Raw genomic sequence first — 26333 nt, 5'->3', positions numbered from 1 at the left:
TACTAGTTCTACAAGGGACCTTAGAGAGCTAGTGAGGGACATAAGATATAAATCATACTAGTTCTACAAGGGACCTTAGGAAGCTAGTGAGGGACATCCGTAACTCTTTATTCACCGATAGCGCAGATTCTGATGACAGCTTTCTACAGCAAGTGTAAAAAGTATTATATCATAAGTTTGCTTTGTACTGCAAGTATAACTATAAACATAGTTTGTTGATTGGATAATGGCATAAGCAACTATTCAGAGCGACTGAAAAGACAATTCCTGATGGTGATTTCTGGTGTAAAACACCAAACAATAACTCTGTCAGCCCTGAATAGACTAGAAGACTTGCAACTGTTTAATTCTCTGTCCCTAATATATTAAATACATGCAACGTAATTATCTTGTATGTGGTTATAAAGTAGCAAAAATATATCATAAAAGCATATACATTAAGATAATGAAAAAGCAAATATCCTCAAAGATAGCATTTCAGACTTATGCGTGGAACTGTATCATTAAATATATCTGTCGATTAGAAAGTGTGACAGTAGCGGGTGTGTTGCGATGACCATGACAACTCGTCACACTTAGGTAAAAATTCTAAATAAAATTCCTTCAATGTAATGTCCAGGACTCAGGTAGACACTAGTCTCATCTAGAAGCTAACTGGTCAACTGCTAGCTGATGACTCGATGCGCTTGCCTCTCCAGCATCTCCTTTGTATTCATGTAGTCCTCCTATGCAATTACAGCAAGCAACCATGAGGGATATACATGTAGTATAGAGGGTACATTACAGGATAGAGGGTACGTTACAGGATAGAGGGTACGTTACAGGATAGACGGTACGTTACAGGATAGAGGGTTCGTTACAGGATAGAGGGTACATTACAGGATAGAGGGTACATTACAAGATAGAGGGTACATTACAGGATAGAGAATGTTACAGGATAGAGGTTATGTTACAGGATAGAGGGTATGTTACAGGATAGAAGGTACATTACAGGATAGAGGATACGTTACAGGATAGAGGGCATGTTATAGTATGGAGGGTACATTATAGGAAAGGGGGTATGTTATAGAACAGAGGTTATGGTATAGGGTAGAGGGTACAGTATAGGATAGAGGGTATGGTATATGATAGAGGGTATGGTATAGGATAGAGGGTACAGTATAGGATAGAGGGTATGGTATATGATAGAGGGTATGGTATAGGATAGAGGATACAGTATAGGATAGAGGGTATGGTATATGATAGAGGGTACAGTATAAGATGGAGGGTACAGTATAAGATAGAGGATACAGTATAAGATAGAGGATACAGTATAAGATAGAGGGTACAGTATAAAATGGAGGGTGCAGTATAAGATGGAGGGTGCAGTATAAGATGGAGGGTGCAGTATAAGATGGAGGGTGCAGTATAAGATGGAGGGTGCAGTATAAGATAGTGGATATAGTATAAGATAGAGGGTATGGTATAAGATGGAGGGTGCAGTATAAGATAGAGGGTACAGTATAAGATGGAGGGTACAGTATAAGATGGAGGGTACAGTATAAGATGGAGGGTACAGTATAAGATGGAGGGTACAGTATAAGATGGAGGGTACAGTATATGATAGAGGGTACAGTAAAAGATGGAGGGTACAGTATAAGATAGAGGGTACAGTATAAGATAGAGGATATGGTATAAGATGGAGGGTGCAGTATAAGATGGAGGGTACAGTATAAGATAGAGGGTACAGTATAAGATGGAGGGTACAGTATAAGATGGAGGGTGCAGTATAAGATGGAGGGTACAGGATAAGATGGAGGGTATGGTATAAGATAGAGGGTATGGTATAAGATGGAGGGTGCAGTATAAGATGGAGGGTACAGTATAAGGTAGAGGATATGGTATAAGATAGAGGGTACAGTATAAGATAGAGGGTACGGTATAGGATGGAGGGTACAGTATAAGATGGAGGGTACAGTATAAGATAGAGGGTGCAGTATAAGATGGAGGGTACAGGATAAGATGGAGGGTATGGTATAAGATAGAGGGTATGGTATAAGATGGAGGGTGCAGTATAAGATGGAGGGTACAGTATAAGGTAGAGGATATGGTATAAGATAGAGGGTATGGTATAAGATGGAGGATACAGTATAAGATAGAGGGTGCAGTATAAGATAGAGGGTACAGTATAAGATGGAGGGTACAGTATAAGATGGAGGGTACAGTATAAGATAGAGGGTGCAGTATAAGATAGAGGGTACAGTATAAGATGGAGGGTATGGTATAAGATGGAGGGTGCAGTATAAGATGGAGGGTACAGTATAAGGTAGAGGATATGGTATAAGATAGAGGGTATGGTATAAGATGGAGGATACAGTATAAGATAGAGGGTACAGTATAAGATGGAGGGTACGGTATAAGATAGAGGGTGCAGTATAAGATAGAGGGTACAGTATAAGATGGAGGGTGCAGTATAAGATGGAGGGTACAGTATAAGATAGAGGGTACAGTATAAGATGGAGGGTACAGTATAAGATGGAGGGTATGGTATAAGATAGAGGGTATGGTATAAGATGGAGGATACAGTATAAGATAGAGGGTACAGTATAAGATGGAGGGTACAGTATAAGATAGAGGGTGCAGTATAAGATAGAGGGTACAGTATAAGATGGAGGGTGCAGTATAAGATGGAGGGTACAGTATAAGATAGAGGGTACAGTATAAGATGGAGGGTATAGTATAAGATGGAGGGTATGGTATAAGATAGAGGGTATGGTATAAGATGGAGGGTGCAGTATAAGATAGAGGGTACAGTATAAGATGGAGGGTACAGTATAAGATGGAGGGTATGGTATAAGATAGAGGGTACAGTATAAGATAGAGGGCGTGTTGTAGGATAAGAGGTATGGTATATGATAGAGGATATGGTAGAATAGTTGATGTGCATTAAAATAGTGGATATGCAATAGAATACAGAAATTTGACAGATGAAGCAAATCTTCTCCAATATTTATTTTGCATGTTAAAATTGTTTCTCATAAAGCAAATACTCCTATGAGAATAAATTGTATTGCGGTCACTCTAGGGCTCCCGGACTTATCGATAAATAGATCAGGCATTCAATGGCATGTGGTATTAAATAAAATACATTATCTAAAGATTAATATGCATGAAACCAATATATCAATAAATAGAGAGGTTTCCTTGCTATTTTACTGCTAAGTTAAATTCAAGTGTAACCTTGGTAACCAAAAATATATCCCACTTATTTATACTTTTTGGTAATTTTCAGGCTTTACTTTTTCAAGGAATGTTCAAGAATTGATCCAAGGATGTTTGCCCACACTTTTCTATTACTTATTGGTTTATTTCTACAAAAAAAAACACATTTTCTTCTGCTTCATCACTGGCACCACTCGCACCAGCATTCTCATGATCCGCATATTTAATACTAAAAAGGGAAAATATTAATCACTGTTTAATATTTTTCGAATTCTGTAGAACCAAACTATGTGAAGGAGAACCGCATACATATGGACTGATTTACAAACCAATTCGGGCATCATTAGTCGAAAATTTAATCATCGGTAAAAGTTTTTCTCCGATGTTACTTGAAATGTTAAATCTCAAGTCTGGGTTTGCCTAGCAGATATACAAGAGAATGGTTAATATGCAATAGCAAATATTTGCACTAATGATGATATATCACTTAGTAGGCAGGAGACAACACAGCCACATATGTTGACCTACATTTTCATCAGCCAATCGCTGAAAATCTTTCATCAGCTGAAGATTCTTTTCTCTGATAGCCTTTTGCTCCGCAAGTTTATTTTTGATCTCAGCTCTGAAAGGTACAGCAAGTTCTTCTTACACACGTACTTATATCGACTCATATCACTTAAGGTATGCGCTAACATAGAAGTATACAACCATCCTTTCATATACGTATAATATCGACCCATAACAAAATCAATATGGTATTATAAAGTAACATGAATGGGCAACTCCTTTAGACACCATATTTTGGAACTAGTATTACTATTTAGTATTATATTTATAAACAGATTCGTACGAAAAACTAAGACAGATGCGTACATTTTGGAGCGAATCACAGTTCCTTCCTGCTGTACTGCCACATATCGCTCAGCCAGAGCTACGTGTTCATAGTATATCAGCAATGATTGATTGGAGCTGGGTAGAGGCTGCAGGGGCTTCAGGCTATCATCTATCTGAGGGAAACTAGGTGGCGGGGTCGGTGTAGACTGTGGCTCTTCAATAAATATACAAAAACCTTATGCAGATGTTACGCACCCTTACACACCCAATCACTAGCTGATCCGATTGGCAAGCCAGTAAAGCAGAAATAGAAAATATGCTTACGTATGGCTGAGAATCGAGTGATCTTTTTATAAACTAGAGTACTTATAGACTCTCTATATCAACTATATCTCTCTATAAACTAGAGTACTTACAGACTCACTATATCAACTATATCTCTCTATAAACTAGAGTACTTACAGACTCTCTATATCAACTATATCTCTCTATAAACTAGAGTACATACAGACTCACTATATCAACTATATCTCTCTATAAACTAGAGTACTTACAGACTCTCTATATCAACTATATCTCTCTATAAACTAGACTACTTACAGACTCTCTATATCAACTATATATCTCTATAAACTAGAGTACTTACAGACTCTCTATATCAACTATATCTCTCTATAAACTAGAGTACATACAGACTCACTATATCAACTATATCTCTCTATAAACTAGAGTACTTACAGACTCTCTATATCAACTATATCTCTCTATAAACTAGAGTACATACAGACTCACTATATCAACTATATCTCTCTATAAACTAGAGTACTTACAGACTCTCTATATCAACTATATCTCTCTATAAACTAGAGTACATACAGACTCACTATATCAACTATATATCTCTATGAACTAGAGTACTTATGGACTCTCTATATCAACTATATCTCTCTATAAACTAGAGTATTTACAGACTCACTATATCAACTATATCTCTCTATAAACTAGAGTATTTACAGACTCTCTATATCAACTATATATCTCTATAAACTAGAGTACTTACAGACTCACTATATCAACTATATCTCTCTATAAACTAGAGTACTTATAGACTCTCTATATCAACTATATCTCTCTATAAACTAGAGTACTTATAGACTCTCTATATCAACTATATCTCTCTATAAACTAGAGTACTTACAGACTCTCTATATCAACTATATCTCTCTATAAACTAGAGTACTTATAGACTCTCTATATCAACTATATATCTCTATAAACTAGAGTACTTACAGACTCACTATATCAACTATATCTCTCTATAAACTAGAGTACTTCCAGACTCTCTATATCAACTATATCGTTCTATAAACTAGAGTATTTACAGACTATCTATATCAACTATATCTCTTTATAAACTAGAGTACTTATAGACTCACTATATCAACTATATCTCTCTATAAACTAGAGTGCTTACAGACTATCTATATCAACTATATCTCTTTATAAACTAGAGTACTTACAGACTCTCTATATCAACTATGTCTCTCTATAAACTAGAGTACTTATAGACTCTCTATATCAACTATATATCTCTATAAACTAGAGTACTTATAGACTCACTATATCAACTATATCTCTATAAACTAGAGTACTTACAGACTCACTATATCAACTATATCTCTATAAACTAGAGTACTTATGGACTCTCTATATCAACTATATCTCTCTATAAACTAGAGTACTTACAGACTCTCTATATCAACTATATCTCTCTATAAACTAGAGTACTTACATACTCTCTATATCAACTATATCTCTCTATAAACTAGAGTACTTATAGACTCTCTATATCAACTATATCTCTCTATAAACTAGAGTACATATAGACTCACTATATCAACTATATCTCTATAAACTAGAGTACTTACAGACTCACTATATCAACTATATCTCTATAAACTAGAGTACTTATGGACTCTCTATATCAACTATATCTCTCTATAAACTAGAGTACTTATAGACTTTCTATATCAACTATATCTCTCTATAAACTAGAGTACTTACAGACTCTCTATATCAACTATATCTCTCTATAAACTAGAGTACTTATAGACTCTCTATATCAACTATATCTCTCTATAAACTAGAGTACTTACAGACTCTCTATATCAACTATATCTCTCTATAAACTAGAGTACCTACAGACTCACTATATCAACTATATCTCTCTATAAACTAGAGTACTTACAGACTCTCTATATCAACTATATCGTTCTATAAACTAGAGTATTTACAGACTATCTATATCAACTATATCTCTTTATAAACTAGAGTACTTATAGACTCACTATATCAACTATATCTCTCTATAAACTAGAGTGCTTACAGACTATCTATATCAACTATATCTCTTTATAAACTAGAGTACTTACAGACTCTCTATATCAACTATGTCTCTCTATAAACTAGAGTACTTACAGACTCACTATATCAACTATATCTCTCTATAAACTAGAGTACTTACAGACTCTCTATATCAACTATATCGTTCTATAAACTAGAGTATTTACAGACTATCTATATCAACTATATCTCTCTATAAACTAGAGTACTTACAGACTCACTATATCAACTATATCTCTTTATAAACTAGAGTACTTATAGACTCACTATATCAACTATATCTCTCTATAAACTAGAGTGCTTACAGACTATCTATATCAACTATATCTCTTTATAAACTAGAGTACTTACAGACTCTCTATATCAACTATATCTCTCTATAAACTAGAGTACTTATAGACTCTCTATATCAACTGTATCTCTCTATAAACTAGAGTACTTACAGACTCTCTATATCAACTATATCTCTCTATAAACTAGAGTACTTACAGACTCTCTATATCAACTATGTCTCTCTATAAACTAGAGTACTTACAGACTCACTATATCAACTATATCTCTCTATAAACTAGAGTACTTACAGACTCTCTATATCAACTATGTCTCTCTATAAACTAGAGTACTTACAGACTCACTATATCAACTATATCTCTATATAAACTAGAGTACTTACAGACTCTCTATATCAACTATATCTCTCTATAAACTAGAGTACTTATAGACTCACCATATCAACTATATCTCTTTATAAACTAGAGTACTTATAGACTCACTATATCAACTATATCTCTCTATAAACTAGAGTGCTTACAGACTATCTATATCAACTATATCTCTTTATAAACTAGAGTACTTATAGACTCTAGGTATAAACCATATCTATATACAGTGAAACATGGATAACTCGCCCTCGGATATAGCGAACACATGGTTAACTCGACTGGATTTGCTTGGTCCGTTCCCACGCAATGATAAATGGCTCTATATAACTCGAATTCAACACTGTTATAACGAACTGTTTTTTGCCCAACGGCTACCGAAACGGTTGCTATCGCTTTAGAAAATCACTTTATTCCAAGCCATAGAGGTAAACCTCAACTTTTCGTAATTCATAAGCGTCATTATTACCTCCATCGGCAAAATATTTTTGTCAACGACTGTTCTAAAGGTTTGGTGAAATTTGATTTATACTGCTATACGATGAATACCACGGGCTAGCCGGGTCACGGGCGCAAGGATTTTCGCCACGCACATACAAAACAAAAACAGCATGTTTTTGTTTTGTATTTGCGTGGCGAAAATCACTGAGTGCGTGACCCGGCTAACCCGTGATGAATAGTTTTCCGACGTTGATTCCGTGTTGAATTAACGTCGGAATGTTGAATGTTTAAAACGTCTTAAAAATTGTTGAAATCAAACGTATACTTTGTTTTAGCTGAAAAAAACTATTCATCGTTTGACCTAAACACAAAATACGTGTGTACATTCAATAAGTATCCATTCAAAAAGCGTGAGTGATATACAATGTACCGTAAAACCTCGTAAAACTTTTAATTGAACTGCCTCGGAGTGTTGCTCTTAACGAATCCCAGGTAAAGTAAGGTAATCTTTGCATAAACTTCAAGAAAGATCGGCAAAATTGATCGTGGGTAAAACGCTCAAAAGAAAAAGATGTCTTTTCTTTGAGCATTTCAGCAACGATCAAGTTTTGCCAATGTCAATCTAAAAACGTCCTGGCAATAACATCACCTCAAACAACAAACCAATCTCAAGTGATAGAAAAATCTCTATACTTTTTGATAAAAACGTTTTAAACTTTACATTAGAAGCATTTAATTTGAAACAAGCCATTTGTGCTTTTGATTTATAATATAGTTTGTATATGTTCATGTATCTACTAATAAATAAGTAAATACATGGACTTGTGACAGTGCTCTGATAACATGAACACTCTGATAATTCGAACACTTTTGCTCGGTCCCTTGAAGTTTGAGTTATCCGAGTTTCACTGTATATATTTCTCAAAGTCCGTATGTCTGTCTGTTGGAAATCCGGCTATAGCTATTATTAGAACAGCTGAGCTTGACAACAATAAAGACTCAAATTCATGGAATTTCATGGAAATTCATGGAATTCTTACTGTCATTGGAAGTCTAACCTTATTAACTAGCTTAGTGGAGTTTCCATTGGCAATATGCCAGGCCACTAGCTTGAAAGATACAGTTGTTTGACAAAGTTTTAAAACCTTTACAGTTGTTTTTATTTCTCTCTTAGTTTATTTCAACTACACGACACACTTCTCTCATGATATGTACTTTGAAAGTTATAATGGCAAATGTTGTTATATATTAAATACAAATCAATTTTCTGTCCAAAGACTCTTCTATTACACGGGCAACGCCGGGTGGCACAGCTAGTCTCTATAAACTAGAGTACTTACAGACTCACTATATCAACTATATATCTCTATAAACTAGAGTACTTACAGACTCTCTATATCAACTATATCTCTCTATAAACTAGAGTACTTACAGACTCACTATATCAACTATATCTCTCTATAAACTAGAGTACATACAGACTCACTATATCAACTATATCTCTCTATAAACTAGAGTACATACAGACTCACTATATCAACTATATCTCTCTATAAACTAGAGTACTTACAGACTCTCTATATCAACTATATCTCTCTATAAACTAGAGTACTTACAGACTCACTATATCAACTATATCTCTATAAACTAGAGTACTTATAGACTCACTATATCAACTATATCTCTCTATAAACTAGAGTACTTATAGACTCACTATATCAACTATGTCTCTCTATAAACTAGAGTACTTATAGACTCACTATATCAACTATATATCTCTATAAACTAGAGTACTTATAGACTCACTATATCAACTATATCTCTCTATAAACTAGAGTGCTTACAGACTCTCTATATCAACTATATCTCTCTATAAACTAGAGTAGTTACAGACTCTCTATATCAACTATATCTCTCTATAAACTAGAGTATTTACAGACTCTCTATATCAACTATGTCTCTCTATAAACTAGAGTGCTTACAGACTCTCTATATCAACTATATCTCTCTATAAACTAGAGTACTTACAGACTCTCTATATCAACTATATCTCTCTATAAACTAGAGTACTTACAGACTCTCTATATCAACTATATCTCTCTATAACCTATAGTACATACAGACTCTCTATATCAACTATATCTCTCTATAAACTAGAGTACTTATAGAATCTCTATATCAACTATATCTCTCTATAAACTAGAGTACTTATAGACTCTCTATATCAACTATATCTCTCTATAAACTAGAGTACTTACAGACTCACTATATCAACTATATCTCTCTATAAACTAGAGTACTTACAGACTCTCTATATCAACTATATCTCTCTATAAACTAGAGTATTTACAGACTCTCTATATCAACTATGTCTCTCTATAAACTAGAGTACTTATGGACTCTCTATATCAACTATATCTCTCTATAAACTAGAGTACTTATAGAATCTCTATATCAACTATATCTCTCTATAAACTAGAGTACTTATAGACTCTCTATATCAACTATATCTCTCTATAAACTAGACTACTTACAGACTCTCTATATCAACTATATCTCTCTATAAACTAGAGTACTTATAGACTCTCTATATCAACTATGTCTCTCTATAAACTAGAGTACTTATGGACTCTCTATATCAACTATATCTCTCTATAAACTAGAGTACTTATAGAATCTCTATATCAACTATATCTATCTATAAACTAGAGTACTTATAGACTCTCTATATCAACTATATCTCTCTATAAACTAGACTACTTACAGACTCTCTATATCAACTATATCTCTCTATAAACTAGAGTACTTATAGACTCTCTATATCAACTATATCTCTCTATAAACTAGAGTACTTACAGACTCACTATATCAACTATATCTCTCTATAAACTAGAGTACATATGGACTCTCTATATCAACTATATCTCTCTATAAACTAGAGTACTTATAGACTCTCTATATCAACTATATCTCTCTATAAACTAGACTACTTACAGACTCTCTATATCAACTATATCTCTCTATAAACTAGAGTACTTATAGACTCACTATATCAACTATATCTCTCTATAAACTAGAGTACTTATAGACTCTCTATATCAACTATATCTCTCTATAAACTAGAGTACTTACAGACACTCTATATCAACTATATCTCTCTATAAACTAGAGTACTTACAGACTCACTATATCAACTATATCTCTCTATAAACTAGAGTACTTATAGACTCTCTATATCAACTATATCTCTCTATAAACTAGAGTACTTACAGACACTCTATATCAACTATATCTCTCTATAAACTAGAGTACTTATAGACTCTCTATATCAACTATATCTCTCTATAAACTAGAGTACTTATAGACTCTCTAAATCAACTATATCTCTCTATAAACTAGAGTACTTACAGACTCACTATATCAACTATATCTCTCTATAAACTAGAGTACTTATAGACTCTCTATATCAACTATATCTCTCTATAAACTAGAGTACTTATAGACTCTCTAAATCAACTATATCTCTCTATAAACTAGAGTACTTATAGACTCACCATATCAACTATATCTCTCTATAAACTAGAGTACTTATAGACTCACTATATCAACTATATCTCTCTATAAACTAGAGTACTTATAGACTCTCTAAATCAACTATATCTCTATATAAACTAGAGTATTTACAGACTCACTATATCAACTATATCTCTTATAAGCTAAATTACTGATTCCTAAGCCTCCTACATTTTTCATAAGCTGAAGTGCAAAAACACTCTTTGTGAGCAACTCTAATTTTCCATAAATAAAGTTTGTAAGTTTAAACTGTCAGATTAAATTAACATTTCTATGTGAGCATCGATTTCAGTTCTCTCTTATCAAAGACTCGCGTGGAGTTGAGAACTAACGCTGAAACCTGAGCCTGCAAGAGTACATTGCCACAAGGAAGAAAATCAAAGCCTGCTTGTTTTTGTACAAAATGAACGTATATGTTGCCTATAAATTTACCATTGTGGCAGTACCTCCTCATACTTGCTGACACCTTTCAAGGACACTACGAAAGGTTCACAAAGATTTACACATAGGAAGCCAGTTACTATACATAACTGGGCTTAATACCTGTAGATGACTGGCCATGTGTATATGGCTGACCAGCACCAGGGTTATCCGGAGTCCAAGATCTGCTGTGAACCAAACCAACATGGTCTTTTGGCTCCGACAGATGATGCCCTGGATGTGATGCACTTGTAGTCATCCTAGGAAATGGTGGTGTAGGTTGAACTGGCGGGGGATCAAGTTTAATGGGAGGGTTACCATGAGACCCTACCCTTCGGTGGCCTAAAGTCTTCTTTCTTGGAGCAGGTTGAGCTGCATATATATAATTACATAATGAAATAGTTGCTCGTTACCGATGCCCGCTACTGCCATAAATGTTTCAATCCGTTACATAGAATACTTACGCGTTTCATCCATAGACATGTGCTCTAAGAGCGGTCTAAGCTGCTCCCCCTCAGCGGAGTATCTCTTCTACAAATGAGGTAAAAACTTGCTTAACTCGCAAAAAGTAAACTGTAATGCATCCACAAAAGAAGTCAGAGTAAACAAGCACACCGTCAAGCTAGTTGTGGCTGCTCAACAAGAATGGAAAGAACGTATTATACCTGGATATTCTGCCCTTTAGCCAAGTTCCGGGGAGAGTAAACATCAATTGCAGGAGTTCGGGCTCCTTGAGCACCTACCAAACTCGTCTGGTCACCTTTGGCTGTCGCTGATGAAATGGATGACAAGGATCTAAGGCTAGGTTTCTCAGCCTAAAAAGAAAAAAGCTGGACTGCTACTTTAAAACAGTCTTGAAATTTACCAAAAAAAGCAGAGCTAGAATTCACTTGACCCTTCTTTGATGATCTTCTCCTTACATACATGCCCATACAGAATTAACAATTAAATGTGTGGTCAACTGAAAGTAAACTACCCGCAGACGTTACCATCGTGACCTCAGGATAGATCTGTGTTGAGTACCATGGTTGAGCAAGTGAATCAGTGCAATAGGGATAACGCAAAAATGACTTGAGCATGGCACATGTAGATATTTGAATTTTACAACGTTTATGAGATGGTAGTAGCATATGATTCACACTTACATATGTGTATCATCTGACTGATAGATATAACCACATTCAAATTAAGTCATCTCATTTGATAGACAAACATTCTACTACGCAGATAAGGAATGGCTCTGTTATAATCATTACTCTCTCATTTATTGGCTAAAAAATATTGCTCTTCTTTTTTGCATCTGTGTCGAAGAAGCAAGTTCACCTCTTCAACAGAGATGAGTGGTGCTTCCAGCTCTTCCTCCATCATCACCTCCTCTGTTCCCCTGTGGCTTGTAGGTCTGCTAACGGCACGGCTCAAGTTGGTGCCAGACTTGTCGGACATGTCGATTGAACCCGTGTGCAGGATGTCCTCAATCTGCAACGATTCCGACTCGTTCGACAGACTCCGTTTCTCTTCGTCCGCCGACTCCTCATCTGAACCTGGGAAGGCAAGTGGGGTGAGCTTTTCTTTATAGAAGGGAATGATCTCAAGCATTATCCGCACAACCTCGTCCATGCTCGGCCTGTCAGCTGGTATCTTGCTCCAACATTTTGTCATTAGTTTCTCGAGAGGCGCGGGTGTACCTCTGAGCAGCGCAGGCCTCTTACCTGCCAGATATTCATTTCAAACTTCAGTTATATACTGAATATGTCATTTATAAATCCGATATTACTAGTTGGCTAACTTTGGTGACAGCCAACAAACCTTTTATGCAGTCGTATAACCGACTAGATGTCAATCAGGTATGAATTGGACAACATAAAGTAGATGATGATGATGATGTTTAGTAAATATGTCTAATGGATGAAGAAACTGCAAGACACTGATATGTACATTCGTTGTGTTAGCCTTAGTAATAATTTCCAACATAAAAGTGTTTTAGCCGTTACATTGGCTAAAATGCATACCTTCATGGACAGCCCACATTATACGGTAAGTAGAGCCACCAACTTCCTCGAACGGTTTCTTTCTTGAAAGACACTCCCAAAGCACAATGCCCCAAGAGAAAACATCACATTTCTCGGAGTATCTGTTCCCTTCGAAGACTTCTGGTGCCATCCACGCCGCACTTCCCTGCCAGAAAAAGAGGGGAGTCTGACATAAACCATTAGGAGAAATGTGCTAGAAAGGAGAGAGTGAGCATAAAGGAAAAAAGAGAGGATGGAGAGAAGTTTAAAAGAAACAAATAGGCATGAAAAAAAGAGTAAAAGGTCATGAAACAAGAGTACATATAGTAAATTCTAATTAAGTTTCTGATTGGTTGCTCCTTTTGAGGTCAAGGCCTCAAACGCGATGCCACGAAATGACTGGGATACTAGGTTTATTCAATTAGTGTATGCAAGCATCACTTCTGGTCTGGTAAACACATCAGTGATATTGGGAATAATTTTAAAAAAGTCAAATTGAGAGAGTTGAGAAATCAGCTAGAATGACAAACTAACTAAGACTAATAGTGGCATCTGGACAAGAGACAACGGGTGACTGATACGAGCCACTAGACCTCTAAACGTCTAAACCACTAAACCACATGCCCCATATCCATATGAAATTAGCTCAGTTTGGTAGAGGAATACGACCAACTGTTGAGGACACAGATGTCTATTACAGCTTTGGAGCATTACCGTGATTACACCAACATTCATTGCAAGCCACTCAAAAGCATCTAAGCGAACAGACAAGCTATATTTAACAGCGAGTAAGATAGGTTTAACATGGGTCTTTAGAGAGCAATATATATTTTCAAACAGATTCAGGATGATATGAATGAGCCTTCTCAGAGAAAATAGTTGCGGCTACTATCATGAGATCACTGAAATAGCTAATATCCAATCGCTGTACATAACAAATGAGCTGTGGCCTGAGATAATATCACTTTTGTGCTTCATTTACATAAATTGTTGTTTCTAATCAACAATTATTATTTCAAGTCAATTATGACATTTATGAGTTGAAATAAATTATCCTTGTTAAACATTATGTACCGATAACTCCGATGTCACTTTTAATACTACACTTCACACTTTCGCACAAATGATGGGCAGTCAGCCAATTGGAAGGCTCCTTGTTTCAATTACACAGCTATTTGCTCCACATGCTGAGTGAGGAGTTGTTCACTCATGACAACTGCTCGATTGATTGCCTCTTAATCATCCTGTCATAGACACCAGGTAGATAAAAACAGACTATGGGATTTATAATTTACTTACAAAATTATAAATAAACAATTTATTTAGAGTTATCTCTAATTTATTTAGAGTTATCTCTGTCTCTAATCACAATTTATATATAGTTATGAGGAAGCCTTATGAGGGTTGTTCAACCAACACCAGAGCCAGGAATGCACTCTCACTCGCTTTCCTCATCAATGTTGTTTCACCCACTAACCTTGACATATAAATGAAAACTAGCGAGCCGTCGCAACTCACCTTGTTATTAGTCATGTGAGTCTTCATATCGGCAGCGGTGCCAAAGTCACATAGTTTTATGACCGTTCCTTTTTTCACCAACAGCAAGCTGACACAAGATATAATATACAAGTGCACGCAATCATTTAATATAAAACCTTTTAGGTTGTTATGTACATTGTCATCAATTCATCTCTAGAATACTTGTTTTGTATGAGAAGGCGACTCCGCTGACTTATCTGGCTTCTTATCCATGCTTCTAGCCGTAGAGTAACTGACTAGACTAGGTCATTAGTTCACTTATAACTGACTAGACTAGGTTATTAGTCCACTTATAACTGACTAGACTAGGTCATTAGTTCACTTATAACTGACTAGACTAGGTCATAGGTTCACTTATAACTGACTAGACTAGGTCATTAGTTCACTTATAACTGACTAGACTAGGTTATTAGTCCACTTATAACTGACTAGACTAGGTTATTAGTTCACTTATAACTGACTAGACTAGGTCATAGGTTCACTTATAACTGACTAGACTAGGTCATTAGTTCACTTATAACTGACTAGACTAGGTCATTAGTTCACTTATAACTGACTAGACTAGGTTATTAGTTCACTTATAACTGACTAGACTAGGTTATTAGTTCACTTATAACTGACTAGACTAGGTCATAGGTTCACTTATAACTGACTAGACTAGGTCATTAGTTCACTTATAACTGACTAGACTAGGTCATTAGTTCACTTATAACTGACTAGACTAGGTCATTAGTTCACTTATAACTGACTAGACTAGGTCATTAGTTCACTTATAACTGACTAGACTAGGTCATTAGTTCACTTATAACTGACTAGACTAGGTCATTAGTCCACTTATAACTGACTAGACTAGGTTATTAGTCCACTTATAACTGACTAGACTAGGTTATTAGTTCACTTATAACTGACTAGACTAGGTTATTAGTTCACTTATAACTGACTAGACTAGGTTATTAGTTCACTTATAACTGACTAGACTAGGTTATTAGTTCACTTATAACTGACTAGACTAGGTCATTAGTTCACTTATAACTGACTAGACTAGGTCATTAGTTCACTTATAACTGACTAGACTAGGTTATTAGTTCACTTATAACTGACTAGACTAGGTTATTAGTTCACTTATAACTGACTAGACTAGGTTATTAGTTCACTTATAACTGACCAGACTAGGTCATTAGTCCACTTATAACTGACTAGACTAGGTCATTAGTTCACTTATACTTGACTAGACTAGGTTATTAGTTCACTTATAACTGACTAGACTAGGTTATTAGTTCACTTATAACTGACTAGACTAGGTTATTAGTTCACTTATAACTGACTAGACTAGGTTATTAGTTCACTTATAACTGACTAGACTAGGTCATTAGTTCACTTATAACTGACTAGACTAGGTCATTAGTTCACTTATACCTGACTAGACTAGGTTATTAGTTCACTTATAACTGACCAGACTAGGTCATTAGTCCACTTATAACTGACTAGACTAGGTCATTAGTTCACTTATACCTGACTAGACTAGGTCATTAGTTCACTTATAACTGACTAGACTAGGTCATTAGTTCACTTATAACTGACTAGACTAGGTCATTAGTTCACTTATAACTGACTAGACTAGGTTATTAGTTCACTTATAACTGACCAGACTAGGTCATTAGTTCACTTATAACTGACTAGACTAGGTCATTAGTCCACTTATAACTGACTAAACTAGGTCATTAGTTCACTTATAACTGACTAGACTAGGTCATTAGTCCACTTATAACTGACTAGACTAGGTCATTAGTTCACTTATAAACAAGGCATCTGAACAATCAAACCGATGAAAGTCTGAGTGTGGCAGCAATTTTTAGAGGTTTCAACAAAAACCTAATAACCTAAGGATGAAAACACTGTGTCTCATACTTGGGTGGCTTGAGGTCTCTGTGGATGATAGGCTTAGGTTTCATATTATGTAAATAAGAAACTCCGAGAGCGGTTTGTAGGCTCCAACAAACAGCATGGGCAGCGCTGTAGTCTATGAGAGGTTTTGTGACATGCAAAAGATGATAGAGTGATCCACATTCAGCAAGTTCCATCACAAGGAACACAGGGTATTTAGTTGAGGCACCTAAAATGGAACCAATGGAAACACATTCGTGTCATATAGTATAGATAGTATAACAATGAACGACAGAAATATAACAATATAATCATCTCACAGACATGTTATACAACTGTGAAGCCATGTTACACAACTGTAGAGCCATGTTATACAACTGTAAGCCACGTTAGACAACTGTAGAGCCATGTTATACAACTGTAGAGCCACATTAGACAACTCTAGAGCCATGTTATACAACTGTAGAGCTATGTTAGACAACTGTAGAGCCATGTTATACAACTGTACAGCCATGTTATACAACCGTAGAGCCATGTTATACAACTGTACAGCCATGTTATACAACTGTACAGCCATGTTATACAACTGTAGAGCCATGTTATACAACTGTAGAGCCATGTTATACAACTGTAGAGCCACGTTAGACAACTGTAGAGCCATGTTATACAACTGTAGAGCTATGTTAGACAACTGTAGAGCCATGTTATAAAACTGTAAAGCCATGTTAGACAACTGTAGAGCCATGTTATCTCAGCCTATCAGTAAATAAGTGAACAACCATAATCATAAACTAGTTTTTTATTAATATGATGCAGGATTAACTTTTCAAAAAGGAGCAGAACTTTTCTGTTATACATGACCATTTGTGCTGCCGAGCTGCTGACAGCTAGTTTAGAAATGAAAGAATTGTGAAAAATTCGGTGAAACATGAATCGTCCAAGAACTAGTGTCATACGAGAGCGACTATCTACATTTTCCTACTCTTTGTCAGCTGGTATCACTGAGCAACACTCGCCATAACTACCTGCTACTACGTGTGCACATGTGCCATATCAACTTACCATAAAGTTTGACGATGTTTTCATGGCTGACTCGTGAGAGTTGCTTTAGTTCTTGTACGAATGCTCTCTTTTCATTTTCCGTTTCTATCTGTTTAACGGCAACATCTCGACCTCGCCACCAAGCCTTGTGTACCGTTCCAAAAGCCCCACGACCAACAACCTACATGTATATATGGAAAAATCTGATTAAGAGCAATCTGGAAAAGTTTGCATGTAAAAATAAATAAGATCAAAATCGGGTAACCAAAATGAGACTTGAGGAAAGAAAACTCCTAACCTCAAATGTCTGCTTGAACTACTGAAACAATGAGAATTCACCCAAAGATATTGACGACTGAAAAATAGTACGGTTAGCAAATTATAATAAATAATAAATAAATAATAATAAATAATAATCACCTCAGAACACATTTAAATGGGTAGATGAGAAGGCGTAGAGAGAACCTATAAACCTTATTTTTAACAGGGTTGGAAGGTTTTGCCGAAATGATTAACACCAGTGAGAAAATATATGGTTTTCGCCGTCTACCCTAAATACCCCGAGGTAAATATGGAAAAATATCAAAGGTCGAAATAGAGCAATAAATTCAAACTAATATGCTTCTTGCTGTCTTTATGATCTAACTAAACTATTTTCACTAAAACTAACAGAACTGAAAGCGTTTTAGAAAGCCATTGAATTAAAACTATTATTTAGTATTTATTTGCAATAATGAAGAGTTTACAAGATTAACTCAAATGTATTATATTGGTACAAACTACTTCAGATGGACACACCAGGTCACTCAATAATTTATAATTGTTATCATTCTGTTTCAGGCTACACTCTATTTAAAGGTTGACTTGCAACAAAATTTACATTACGGTGATTCGGTATCAAAAGGTTCACCATGTCTTACTCTGCTGTGTTGTAGGTGCAAAATATGTGGAAATGTGATGACAAGCCCTTAAAAGCAAAAACGAACAGTTAATCACAGCTATCACAAAAACGCCATAGGTTGGAACACCTTTATTCGGATGACGTACTCATCTCGACATGGTTATTGTTTTGACACGTGAAATGAAAGGCCAACAAAAGGCTCAATATAAAACTTCTCGCAGCACTAGGTTATGACAAACACTTCGGGTTTTACCAGAAAGCCTGTATTAAGTATAGATGCTCGCTACTTGACAGTTTCGTTTCAGCTTGGTCTAATGATCTAGTCATAAACTGATCATGTGACTCACACTTCCTACCAAATGGTGCGAATAATTTCTGCAGCATTTTTCGACTATCACAGGTGACCAACAGGCTCCTCATATTTATCAGAGAATGATATGCACTCCTTCGAGCTAAAGTTAAAAAATTAAATGAACTTTTTAATGGTAGGTTTTGAGATATCAGTGCTCAAAATGACAGCATTACAATGACGATGAAATAGATGCGTAAGGACAATAGACATGGTTTTATTGAATGCGTCAAGTATATTTGTAAAAATATTTCAAGGAATGAGGTTGCATGAAAGTGTAAACAGAAGCGCATCGTGCCCACCTATGTCCCATTTGAGCCGTTTTGGAAAGGGATTCCAATCTACGGCGTTTTCGTGATGGCTGCAATTAACTGTGTTTTTTTAGCTTTTAATCACATTTCAACATATAACACAGCAGATTAGGACATAGTGAACCTGTTGATACTAAATAACTAATGTGAATTTTGTTGCAAGTCAACTTTTAAATATTTATTGCAAGTCACCAGTTTTGCAGTTTTCTTTATTTTCAGCCGATTCCTTAGTTTAGGCTGAATCAATGCAAAGTTGCTGAAGGTTCTCTCTACCGCTGCTGATGCTGGCAGAGATTTTTGGAACACCTTGAGAAAGTTGCATACAGCATCATTCGTGCTGTGCTCTGATCTCATTTGCATGAAGTAACCCCCTGGATCTATCTCCTTCATATTCTCTGAGAAGAAGCCTGCACCAAATAGTGTCTCTCCAGCTAAATGCTTGTAAAGGATAGCGTATCGGCGCTGTCAAATCTCAAAACCAACGCCATAGCCAGACTTCTTTGGTCCTCATCAAGCTTCTGACCTCTGTATTTTGGGTAGATAAAGTTGGCAGAAAAGTGAGATGATGCCATTGTGTCATTGCTTTCTTCATCAAGGAGTTGGATTTGGCTAAATGGTTTTGCAATGTAGAATTTTTTCTTAGCTTCAGCGACAGCTATCAACATTCCACAATAGTGCAGCTGTCAGAGTGGTGTTGGTTCAGTGCACCGGCCACTGGTGCAAAATAACTGATCATGTTTCTAGCTTCTGAATCACACCTATGCTTTTGATGATATCTCTGATTCTTATTTCAAAGCCATGATGACTATTTGTACATATGGAAATATTATGTGGAACGCTTTTGAATGAAGAACTGCAAACAGTTCAGTTGGCAGTTCACCCTCGTGCATCAAATTGTAGGAGCCTTTTTGGGAGTAAAATTATTTTTAACCAATATTTGAATTGAATGAAATATTTTAGCATATTACAGGCAAGATACAGGCTAATTATAACGATAAACTCAATCCTTGTTATTTAGGTTGATGGGATGATATAAACTTTCATGTTCAGCATGAGTGTAGGTCTTTTGGTTAGGCTAAAGTGTAAACTTCTTTAACTGGCTCATTGTTTTTAATTTAATTTCTTGAAAGGTTGATAAGCAACACAAATTCTATTGTCATGACGAAACTTTGAAACTTGTACATGATTTTCTTATAAAAATACAATTGACCACTTTTTCCTATTTTTCATACCGTATTTACCGGTAAACACCAATATCTCTCCCAACCGGCAGAGATATATTCAATTAATTCCCCGGAAAAATCCAACCCTGATTTTTTAACATTTCAGCATCTTGTCGGTTATTTGAAAAAAAAATCAAACCCAAATGAGTGTGCAGCTTAAGAAAGCAAGGTTTAGACCAACAGTTCTCATTATTCAGTTTTTTCCAGGTTGGTCTAGTCCGAATTCAATCTATAATTTAAACGATAAAAGGGGCTTTACATTTCACTTAGCCCATGCACTTTTCAGTTGTTCCATTTTTATTGTTGCAGTTACAGTGTAGAGTAATATTGGCTCAGTTACAAGGCTCAGAGTAAAATTGTAGCTTAGGCTGCGACATTCTCAAGTCTTAGTGTTTTAGTTTGAGTTTTTAGTCTGAACCCGAAGGTTTTAGACCTATAGGTTTTAGACCTATAAGTTTTAAACCTAATGGATCTGTGCAGATGGCCTGTGCACATCAGCTACGCAGTTGGTAAATGTGTAGTTTTGGCGCTTGTTATTTCTTTGCTTGTTGGGAATTAGCAATCTTCAGAAGAACAAGATACACGCTCATTATTTTGGGAACATACCACTCAAGCAGCGAGGATCTGCCAGTTCTGCCTTACGTTATTTTTGATTAATAGACACACATTCGGTAATCACAGTTTGCATTGACCAAGTATTGCTGCTTTTTAGTTGTTTCTTTTTGTGTGCAATTACCGCATATTATTTGTTAGATAAAGCTTGTGCAGAATTGACGTTAACAGTAATTTGATAATACAGCATTTGCTAGCTACTTTGACATACAGATCTGATTGTGTAATGCGAATAACTGCATCACTTAAATTGTGTGTACAGCTATTCGCCCTTGCACATTTATATTTGTGTGTCCTAACATTCCTGTTGCCCGTCTATCAGTGTTACTATAGCTAGCTGTAGCGCCTAGGACAGGAGCAGAAACACACAATAAACACAGAGTGACAACTGCAGAACTTGGCATCGCATATATATATGAGAACTAAGTCCAAGTCAGGGTCTAACAACTAGTAATCGATCCTAGTAGTCACTGGTGAAATTCCAGCTGAGTATTTAAGATGTTGGTAGGATTATGTGTGGATAAATGTAAAGTTTCATTCCATATCCTTACTTCTCATTGCTCTAAAAAGCCACGACTCCAGATCACTAATTGCAACTTTGAAGGGACATTTCGGCTAATGTAGATGATACTTCTCAAGTTTTTTAGAATTGTGTTGTTGGTAATGGATAAATCCTAAATGTCTACTCTAGTTATTGTTGTATTATGGGATTTATGGGGCTCAGGCTATATTGGCATCTAAACTCAAAACAGTTGCAGGTGGTCGTGGCAATTACGGAGAGTGAATAAAGCTAGTGGTAAAGCTGACGAATAAAGCTAGCGGGTAAAGCTAGTGGATTAGGCAGTATTGGGGAGTATAAAAAGAAGTGGAACAATCAATGTGTCCGTCTCCTTCCGTGCTTCAGTTCATGTAAAACTTTTATTTATACAACAAGGTGCAGTTGATAAACCTCTAAAAAAATTGTGGTTATTTTTAGTGAAAATTTCCTGGTGGTGTTATAAGTCCAACGATTAACAGCACTCTTTCAATGGTGGTGTAGTGCTGTGCAGATGAGTTGTCGCGTCTGTGAGGTGTTGAAATTGTGAAGTATCGTGTTTAAATATAAAAAGGGGAGATGTTTACATTTATTATTTGCGAAAGAATTATAAATAGAAGAATTAGGATTCTAAAAGAATTAAAAATACCATAAAATATCTAATGGAACTACACCTCTATTTGATCGCCGCCTTTATTTGACAGCCACTATGAGAGAAAGGTTAAAAATAGAGCGTCATCCTTTATTTGAATGCCACCTCCAGTTGAATGCTCCTTTGACAATCTCTGATTTTATGAACCCATAATATCAAGGGATCGGTAGAAAAGTGTTCACAAAATCGTATTAATTATGAATCAGTTACACCGATAACAATCAATTCTGTCCTTAGCCAACTCCAATGCTTTTAGCTTGTTGTTCATTAGAACTTTGAAAGCAACACCATAGAAATAATTAATAACTGTCTCAGGCTAATAGTAGTGGCTTGTTTAATGCAGTTTTGATACTTCGAAAAGCATGTATTTAAAAACGGTTTACTTTTGCAATGGTACAAAGGTTACATTTAGCGAGCAAAACTTTCATGCATTGCATTTGTGCTAAATGCAATGCATGAATAAAAGTTTTATTCGGCCAAAAATTGTTTACACGCTAATATCGACTAGTTATGCGGTGCAGAAAGAGTTGAGGTCAGAAGACCTTGTGGAAGGTATTGGACAACAAGAAGATGTTTGTTCCATCAAATGCAACAATCAGAACGCAGCTATTCAAGCAAGTGATGCAAATATTTTTGTTTTAAAAATGCTTTCATTTCTGCATACATGTAATAAATGTATAGTTCATTTATGGCACTTGTTCATGAATATATCTTTGTAGCATTTGGCAGATTATCATTCTATAACTAATAAATTTGCAGATTTATAGCATATTATTTGATGGCAGTAATCTGACCTTACAATTGATCTACGCTGGTAATGCCTCTTCTATTGCACATAAAAAGCTAGTGTTGGCTAGAAACTGTAGCAAACATATCAATGAGGGCAATGATATCTACCAGTGATATATTTCTCGGGAAACCAAGAAATATATCATTGGTAGACATATTTCTCGGTTTCTCGATGCATATTTATTAAGAAATCTTTGACAAGTTGGAGGTAAGTTAACAGATTTATTGCATCCAAAAGGGTTAATATTGCTCCACTGGAAAAAGATGGCAAAATATAGGCGGCATTGGCTTCGCCTGTAAGAAGGCTAAATTTATCTTCCCAAAATTCTGAGAGCCATTGGAAAAAATACAACGCCAGCCTCTATTTGAACGCCACCTCCAATTGACCGCCACTAAAAAGAATGGTTAAAAAATTGAGTGTCATGGCATTTAATTAGAGGTTTTATGGTATAAGAATAGGAGGTGGTTGTGGAGTAAATTGCGTTTGTGGTGAATAATTTATGCTGGTGAGCATGGTGATGGTTCGTGGGAGAGATTCATAAAAGAGATGAATTTATGTGTCGAGAGTGTAGTTGAGATGAGAGACTGTGAAGGTGGTAATAAACAACCTATTATGAGAGATAGAGCTGTTATGGCCGCTATTGAGAACTATTGGGCATAGCGGTAGATAAGTGTTGAAAGGTGCAGAGACCGATGCAGATGGTGCTGACTCCACTTATGAGGAGGCAGTGGAGATTTTACAGGAATATTATGGTAGACAGGAAAGCGTGTTTGTGAAGGGGTATAAGTTCCTGACAGCTAGACAGGCACTTGGTAAAAGTGATAAGTTAGTTTTTGCAACGAGTTGAGAGTTTGAGCAGATATGCTCAGGTAGTGAATAATGCTGTTAGAGCAAGGTTTGCTCTTGTCTTGTAGTGGCAGTTACGGGTTCCGAGATGGAGAAATGAGTAGAGACTTGATAAAGAATGCCAATTTGACTTATGAAATGTTGAACGAAGCATTGAGGGCTCATGAGATGCCGAATAATTCAGACAGATTTTTGAGAGTGAAGAGTAGAGGTAGTGACTTGAAAGGTGAAATTATAGAGATAGCAAAGGTGTCAGAATGCGACAGCCGTGCGCAGTAACGGAGTAGTGGGGTGGCAGAAGATACAATTCAGGCGGTAGATATTCCTCGAGAAGTAGTCCTAGAAAGAGTAGGAGTAGCCGTAAAAGTGGTAGAAAGTATTATGGCGATGATAGTGACGAGCGGAATGCTAGTAGGTATGGGGCGAGGAGTAGGAATATAGCAAGCTCAGGCACAGTAGAAAGTATAGAGACAATAGCAGGGAGAGGTATGTCTCAAGATATGCGGTAAATAGTAGAGAAGGTAGCAGAGATAGAGCTTGGAACAGTTGCAACCGTAGTGGCCACAAGATGCAAAGTTGGTTCTTCATTAAACGCTTTTCTTGTAAGAAACGAGGACATGTATCCCAAAATTGCAAAAAAAATGGTAGAAAAGTAAGGTATGACAGACGAGGTAGCAGCAGTAGGTTACGAGGTAGCCGTGCGAGCAGCTATGAGAGGTATAGTAGTCGAGATAGTAGTAAAAGATGTTACTATCTTGACTACCAGAGGTATTGAGGCAGAGGTGTGAAGGCAGAGAAAGCCCTTGTGAGGTGAGAGATAGGTGGAGTAGATACAGGGATAATAATATGGACATGTATGAGAGAGACAGTCGGTACGAGAAGCGAGAGATGGCTAGGCATGATGAAAGGTATAGTGACAGTAGCAGGGGTAGAAGTGTGAGATTTGCTGGCTCTAGATATAACTGTGGTGAGGATCAATGAGTTGGCCGGATAATTGTGTAGTATTTAGAAGTTATGGAGAAAATGTCAAGTTTGTTTGATACTGGGGCTGAGGTGTTGAAAGTAACCGAGGCAATGGCCAATGGGTGGGTTAAACCTACGGTTAAAGAAACCGGCGACAGTTTTGAGTTATGGTTAAAAAAGGTTGGAACTACATCACTAATTGTAGCAGCTGAGCGTCAAACTGAAGCATCCGTTTGTTAGAAACGGTTTAACAATAAAAGTAGAACCGGATTATTAACTGTGTCATTGGGCTTCTATAAATTAGCAAGCAATACCTTCCGTTAAACACATCATACTTTACGTATGAGAACATATTTTTTAAAAATTTCAGTTTTACGAGCAATAATGATAACATTATAAGATGCTATATTTTCTATTTAAATAGGAAGGTAAAAACCGTTTTCACAAAGTATGTTAATGAACATAAAGCAGTCTTACATACCTGACCAAATTTAAGCTCATTATAATCGATTTCTTCTACAAAACCAAAAGTTGACTTTTGAGATGCGACAGCCATTTTATAACATTTCGGGAGGTTTAAAGAACAATCTTAAATTTTTCATCTTTGATATTATATGAGTGTTGTTTTGGAGTGCAAATCCGTTAATCTGATTGCTGATTACTGGAGAGGGTATCTGTTCGGCGATAGTTCAGTAAATCTAGAATTGAGGGGAAGTTCAAGGCTAAGAGGTTTAGGCGACACTGTATTGGCTGAGTGGAAGAGTCACTCTTCCACTCAGCGTATTGGTTTCATTCGTGAAACAGTGGCGAGCAGGGATCCAAAAGAAAGACAACTCCTGATGAATTGAAGCGTTTTCCAGTTACCGTGTGATAACTAGTAAATTGAACAAATTTAATTGATTCTTACTGTATGAGCAAGTATTCAAGAAAACGCAACCAAAATGCAAAAGTAAATTATCAATAAGTTATCACATTCTACACTATTGCTTATTTCAGAACTACTCTATCTGAGTGGACACTACAATAAAATGGCAAACCAGATGCATTAAAACCCCATCCAGTTTTAAATAGCACAACAAAAATTTTAGAATTTAGTCGGAGCCTTCAAAGTGGCTACTGTTCTAGTTACCAGCCTCTGAGGAAGCAA

General features: G+C 36.1%; 1 protein-coding gene across 2 annotated transcripts; it reads right to left on the bottom strand.

Annotated features, from left to right (window-relative positions):
• Nucleotides 1-91: 91 nt before the first annotated feature.
• Nucleotides 92-25828, bottom strand: LOC137408845 (mitogen-activated protein kinase kinase kinase 7-like). 2 transcript variants are annotated; one of them, XM_068095426.1, is made up of 12 exons: nt 25668-25828; nt 18026-18185; nt 16988-17192; nt 15059-15146; nt 13541-13706; nt 12855-13240; nt 12197-12346; nt 11996-12062; nt 11655-11903; nt 4075-4249; nt 3730-3823; nt 92-725 (listed from the first exon to the last, which is right to left on the bottom strand). In XM_068095426.1, the coding sequence occupies exons 1-12, from the start codon at nt 25740-25742 to the stop codon at nt 666-668; spliced, it is 1875 nt and encodes a 624-aa protein (XP_067951527.1). In that variant the 5' UTR covers nt 25743-25828; the 3' UTR covers nt 92-665. The 2 variants fall into 2 exon arrangements, with proteins under 2 accessions (XP_067951527.1, XP_067951528.1); XM_068095427.1 differs by having other exon boundaries at nt 12903-13240.
• Between the last annotated feature and the right edge of the window lie 505 nt (nt 25829-26333).

The sequence above is a fragment of the Watersipora subatra genome, chromosome 11, assembly GCF_963576615.1.
Source record: "Watersipora subatra chromosome 11, tzWatSuba1.1, whole genome shotgun sequence".
In the NCBI taxonomy this organism is placed as follows: domain Eukaryota; kingdom Metazoa; phylum Bryozoa; class Gymnolaemata; order Cheilostomatida; family Watersiporidae; genus Watersipora; species Watersipora subatra.
This window is presented reverse-complemented; position numbering and strand designations above follow the sequence as displayed.

Bases quoted from the DNA above. Each gene is read 5' to 3' on its own strand.
- LOC137408845 (XM_068095426.1), bottom strand. From the start codon at position 25,742: ATGGCTGTCGCATCTCAAAAGTCAACTTTTGGTTTTGTAGAAGAAATC. The intron at 13,241-13,540 runs GTATGCATTTTA...AATATCTGGCAG, and splicing joins AATGTGGGCTGTCCATGAAG to GTAAGAGGCCTGCGCTGCTC. The intron at 12,063-12,196 runs GTATAATACGTT...CCTCATTTGTAG, and splicing joins CTAAAGGGCAGAATATCCAG to AAGAGATACTCCGCTGAGGG.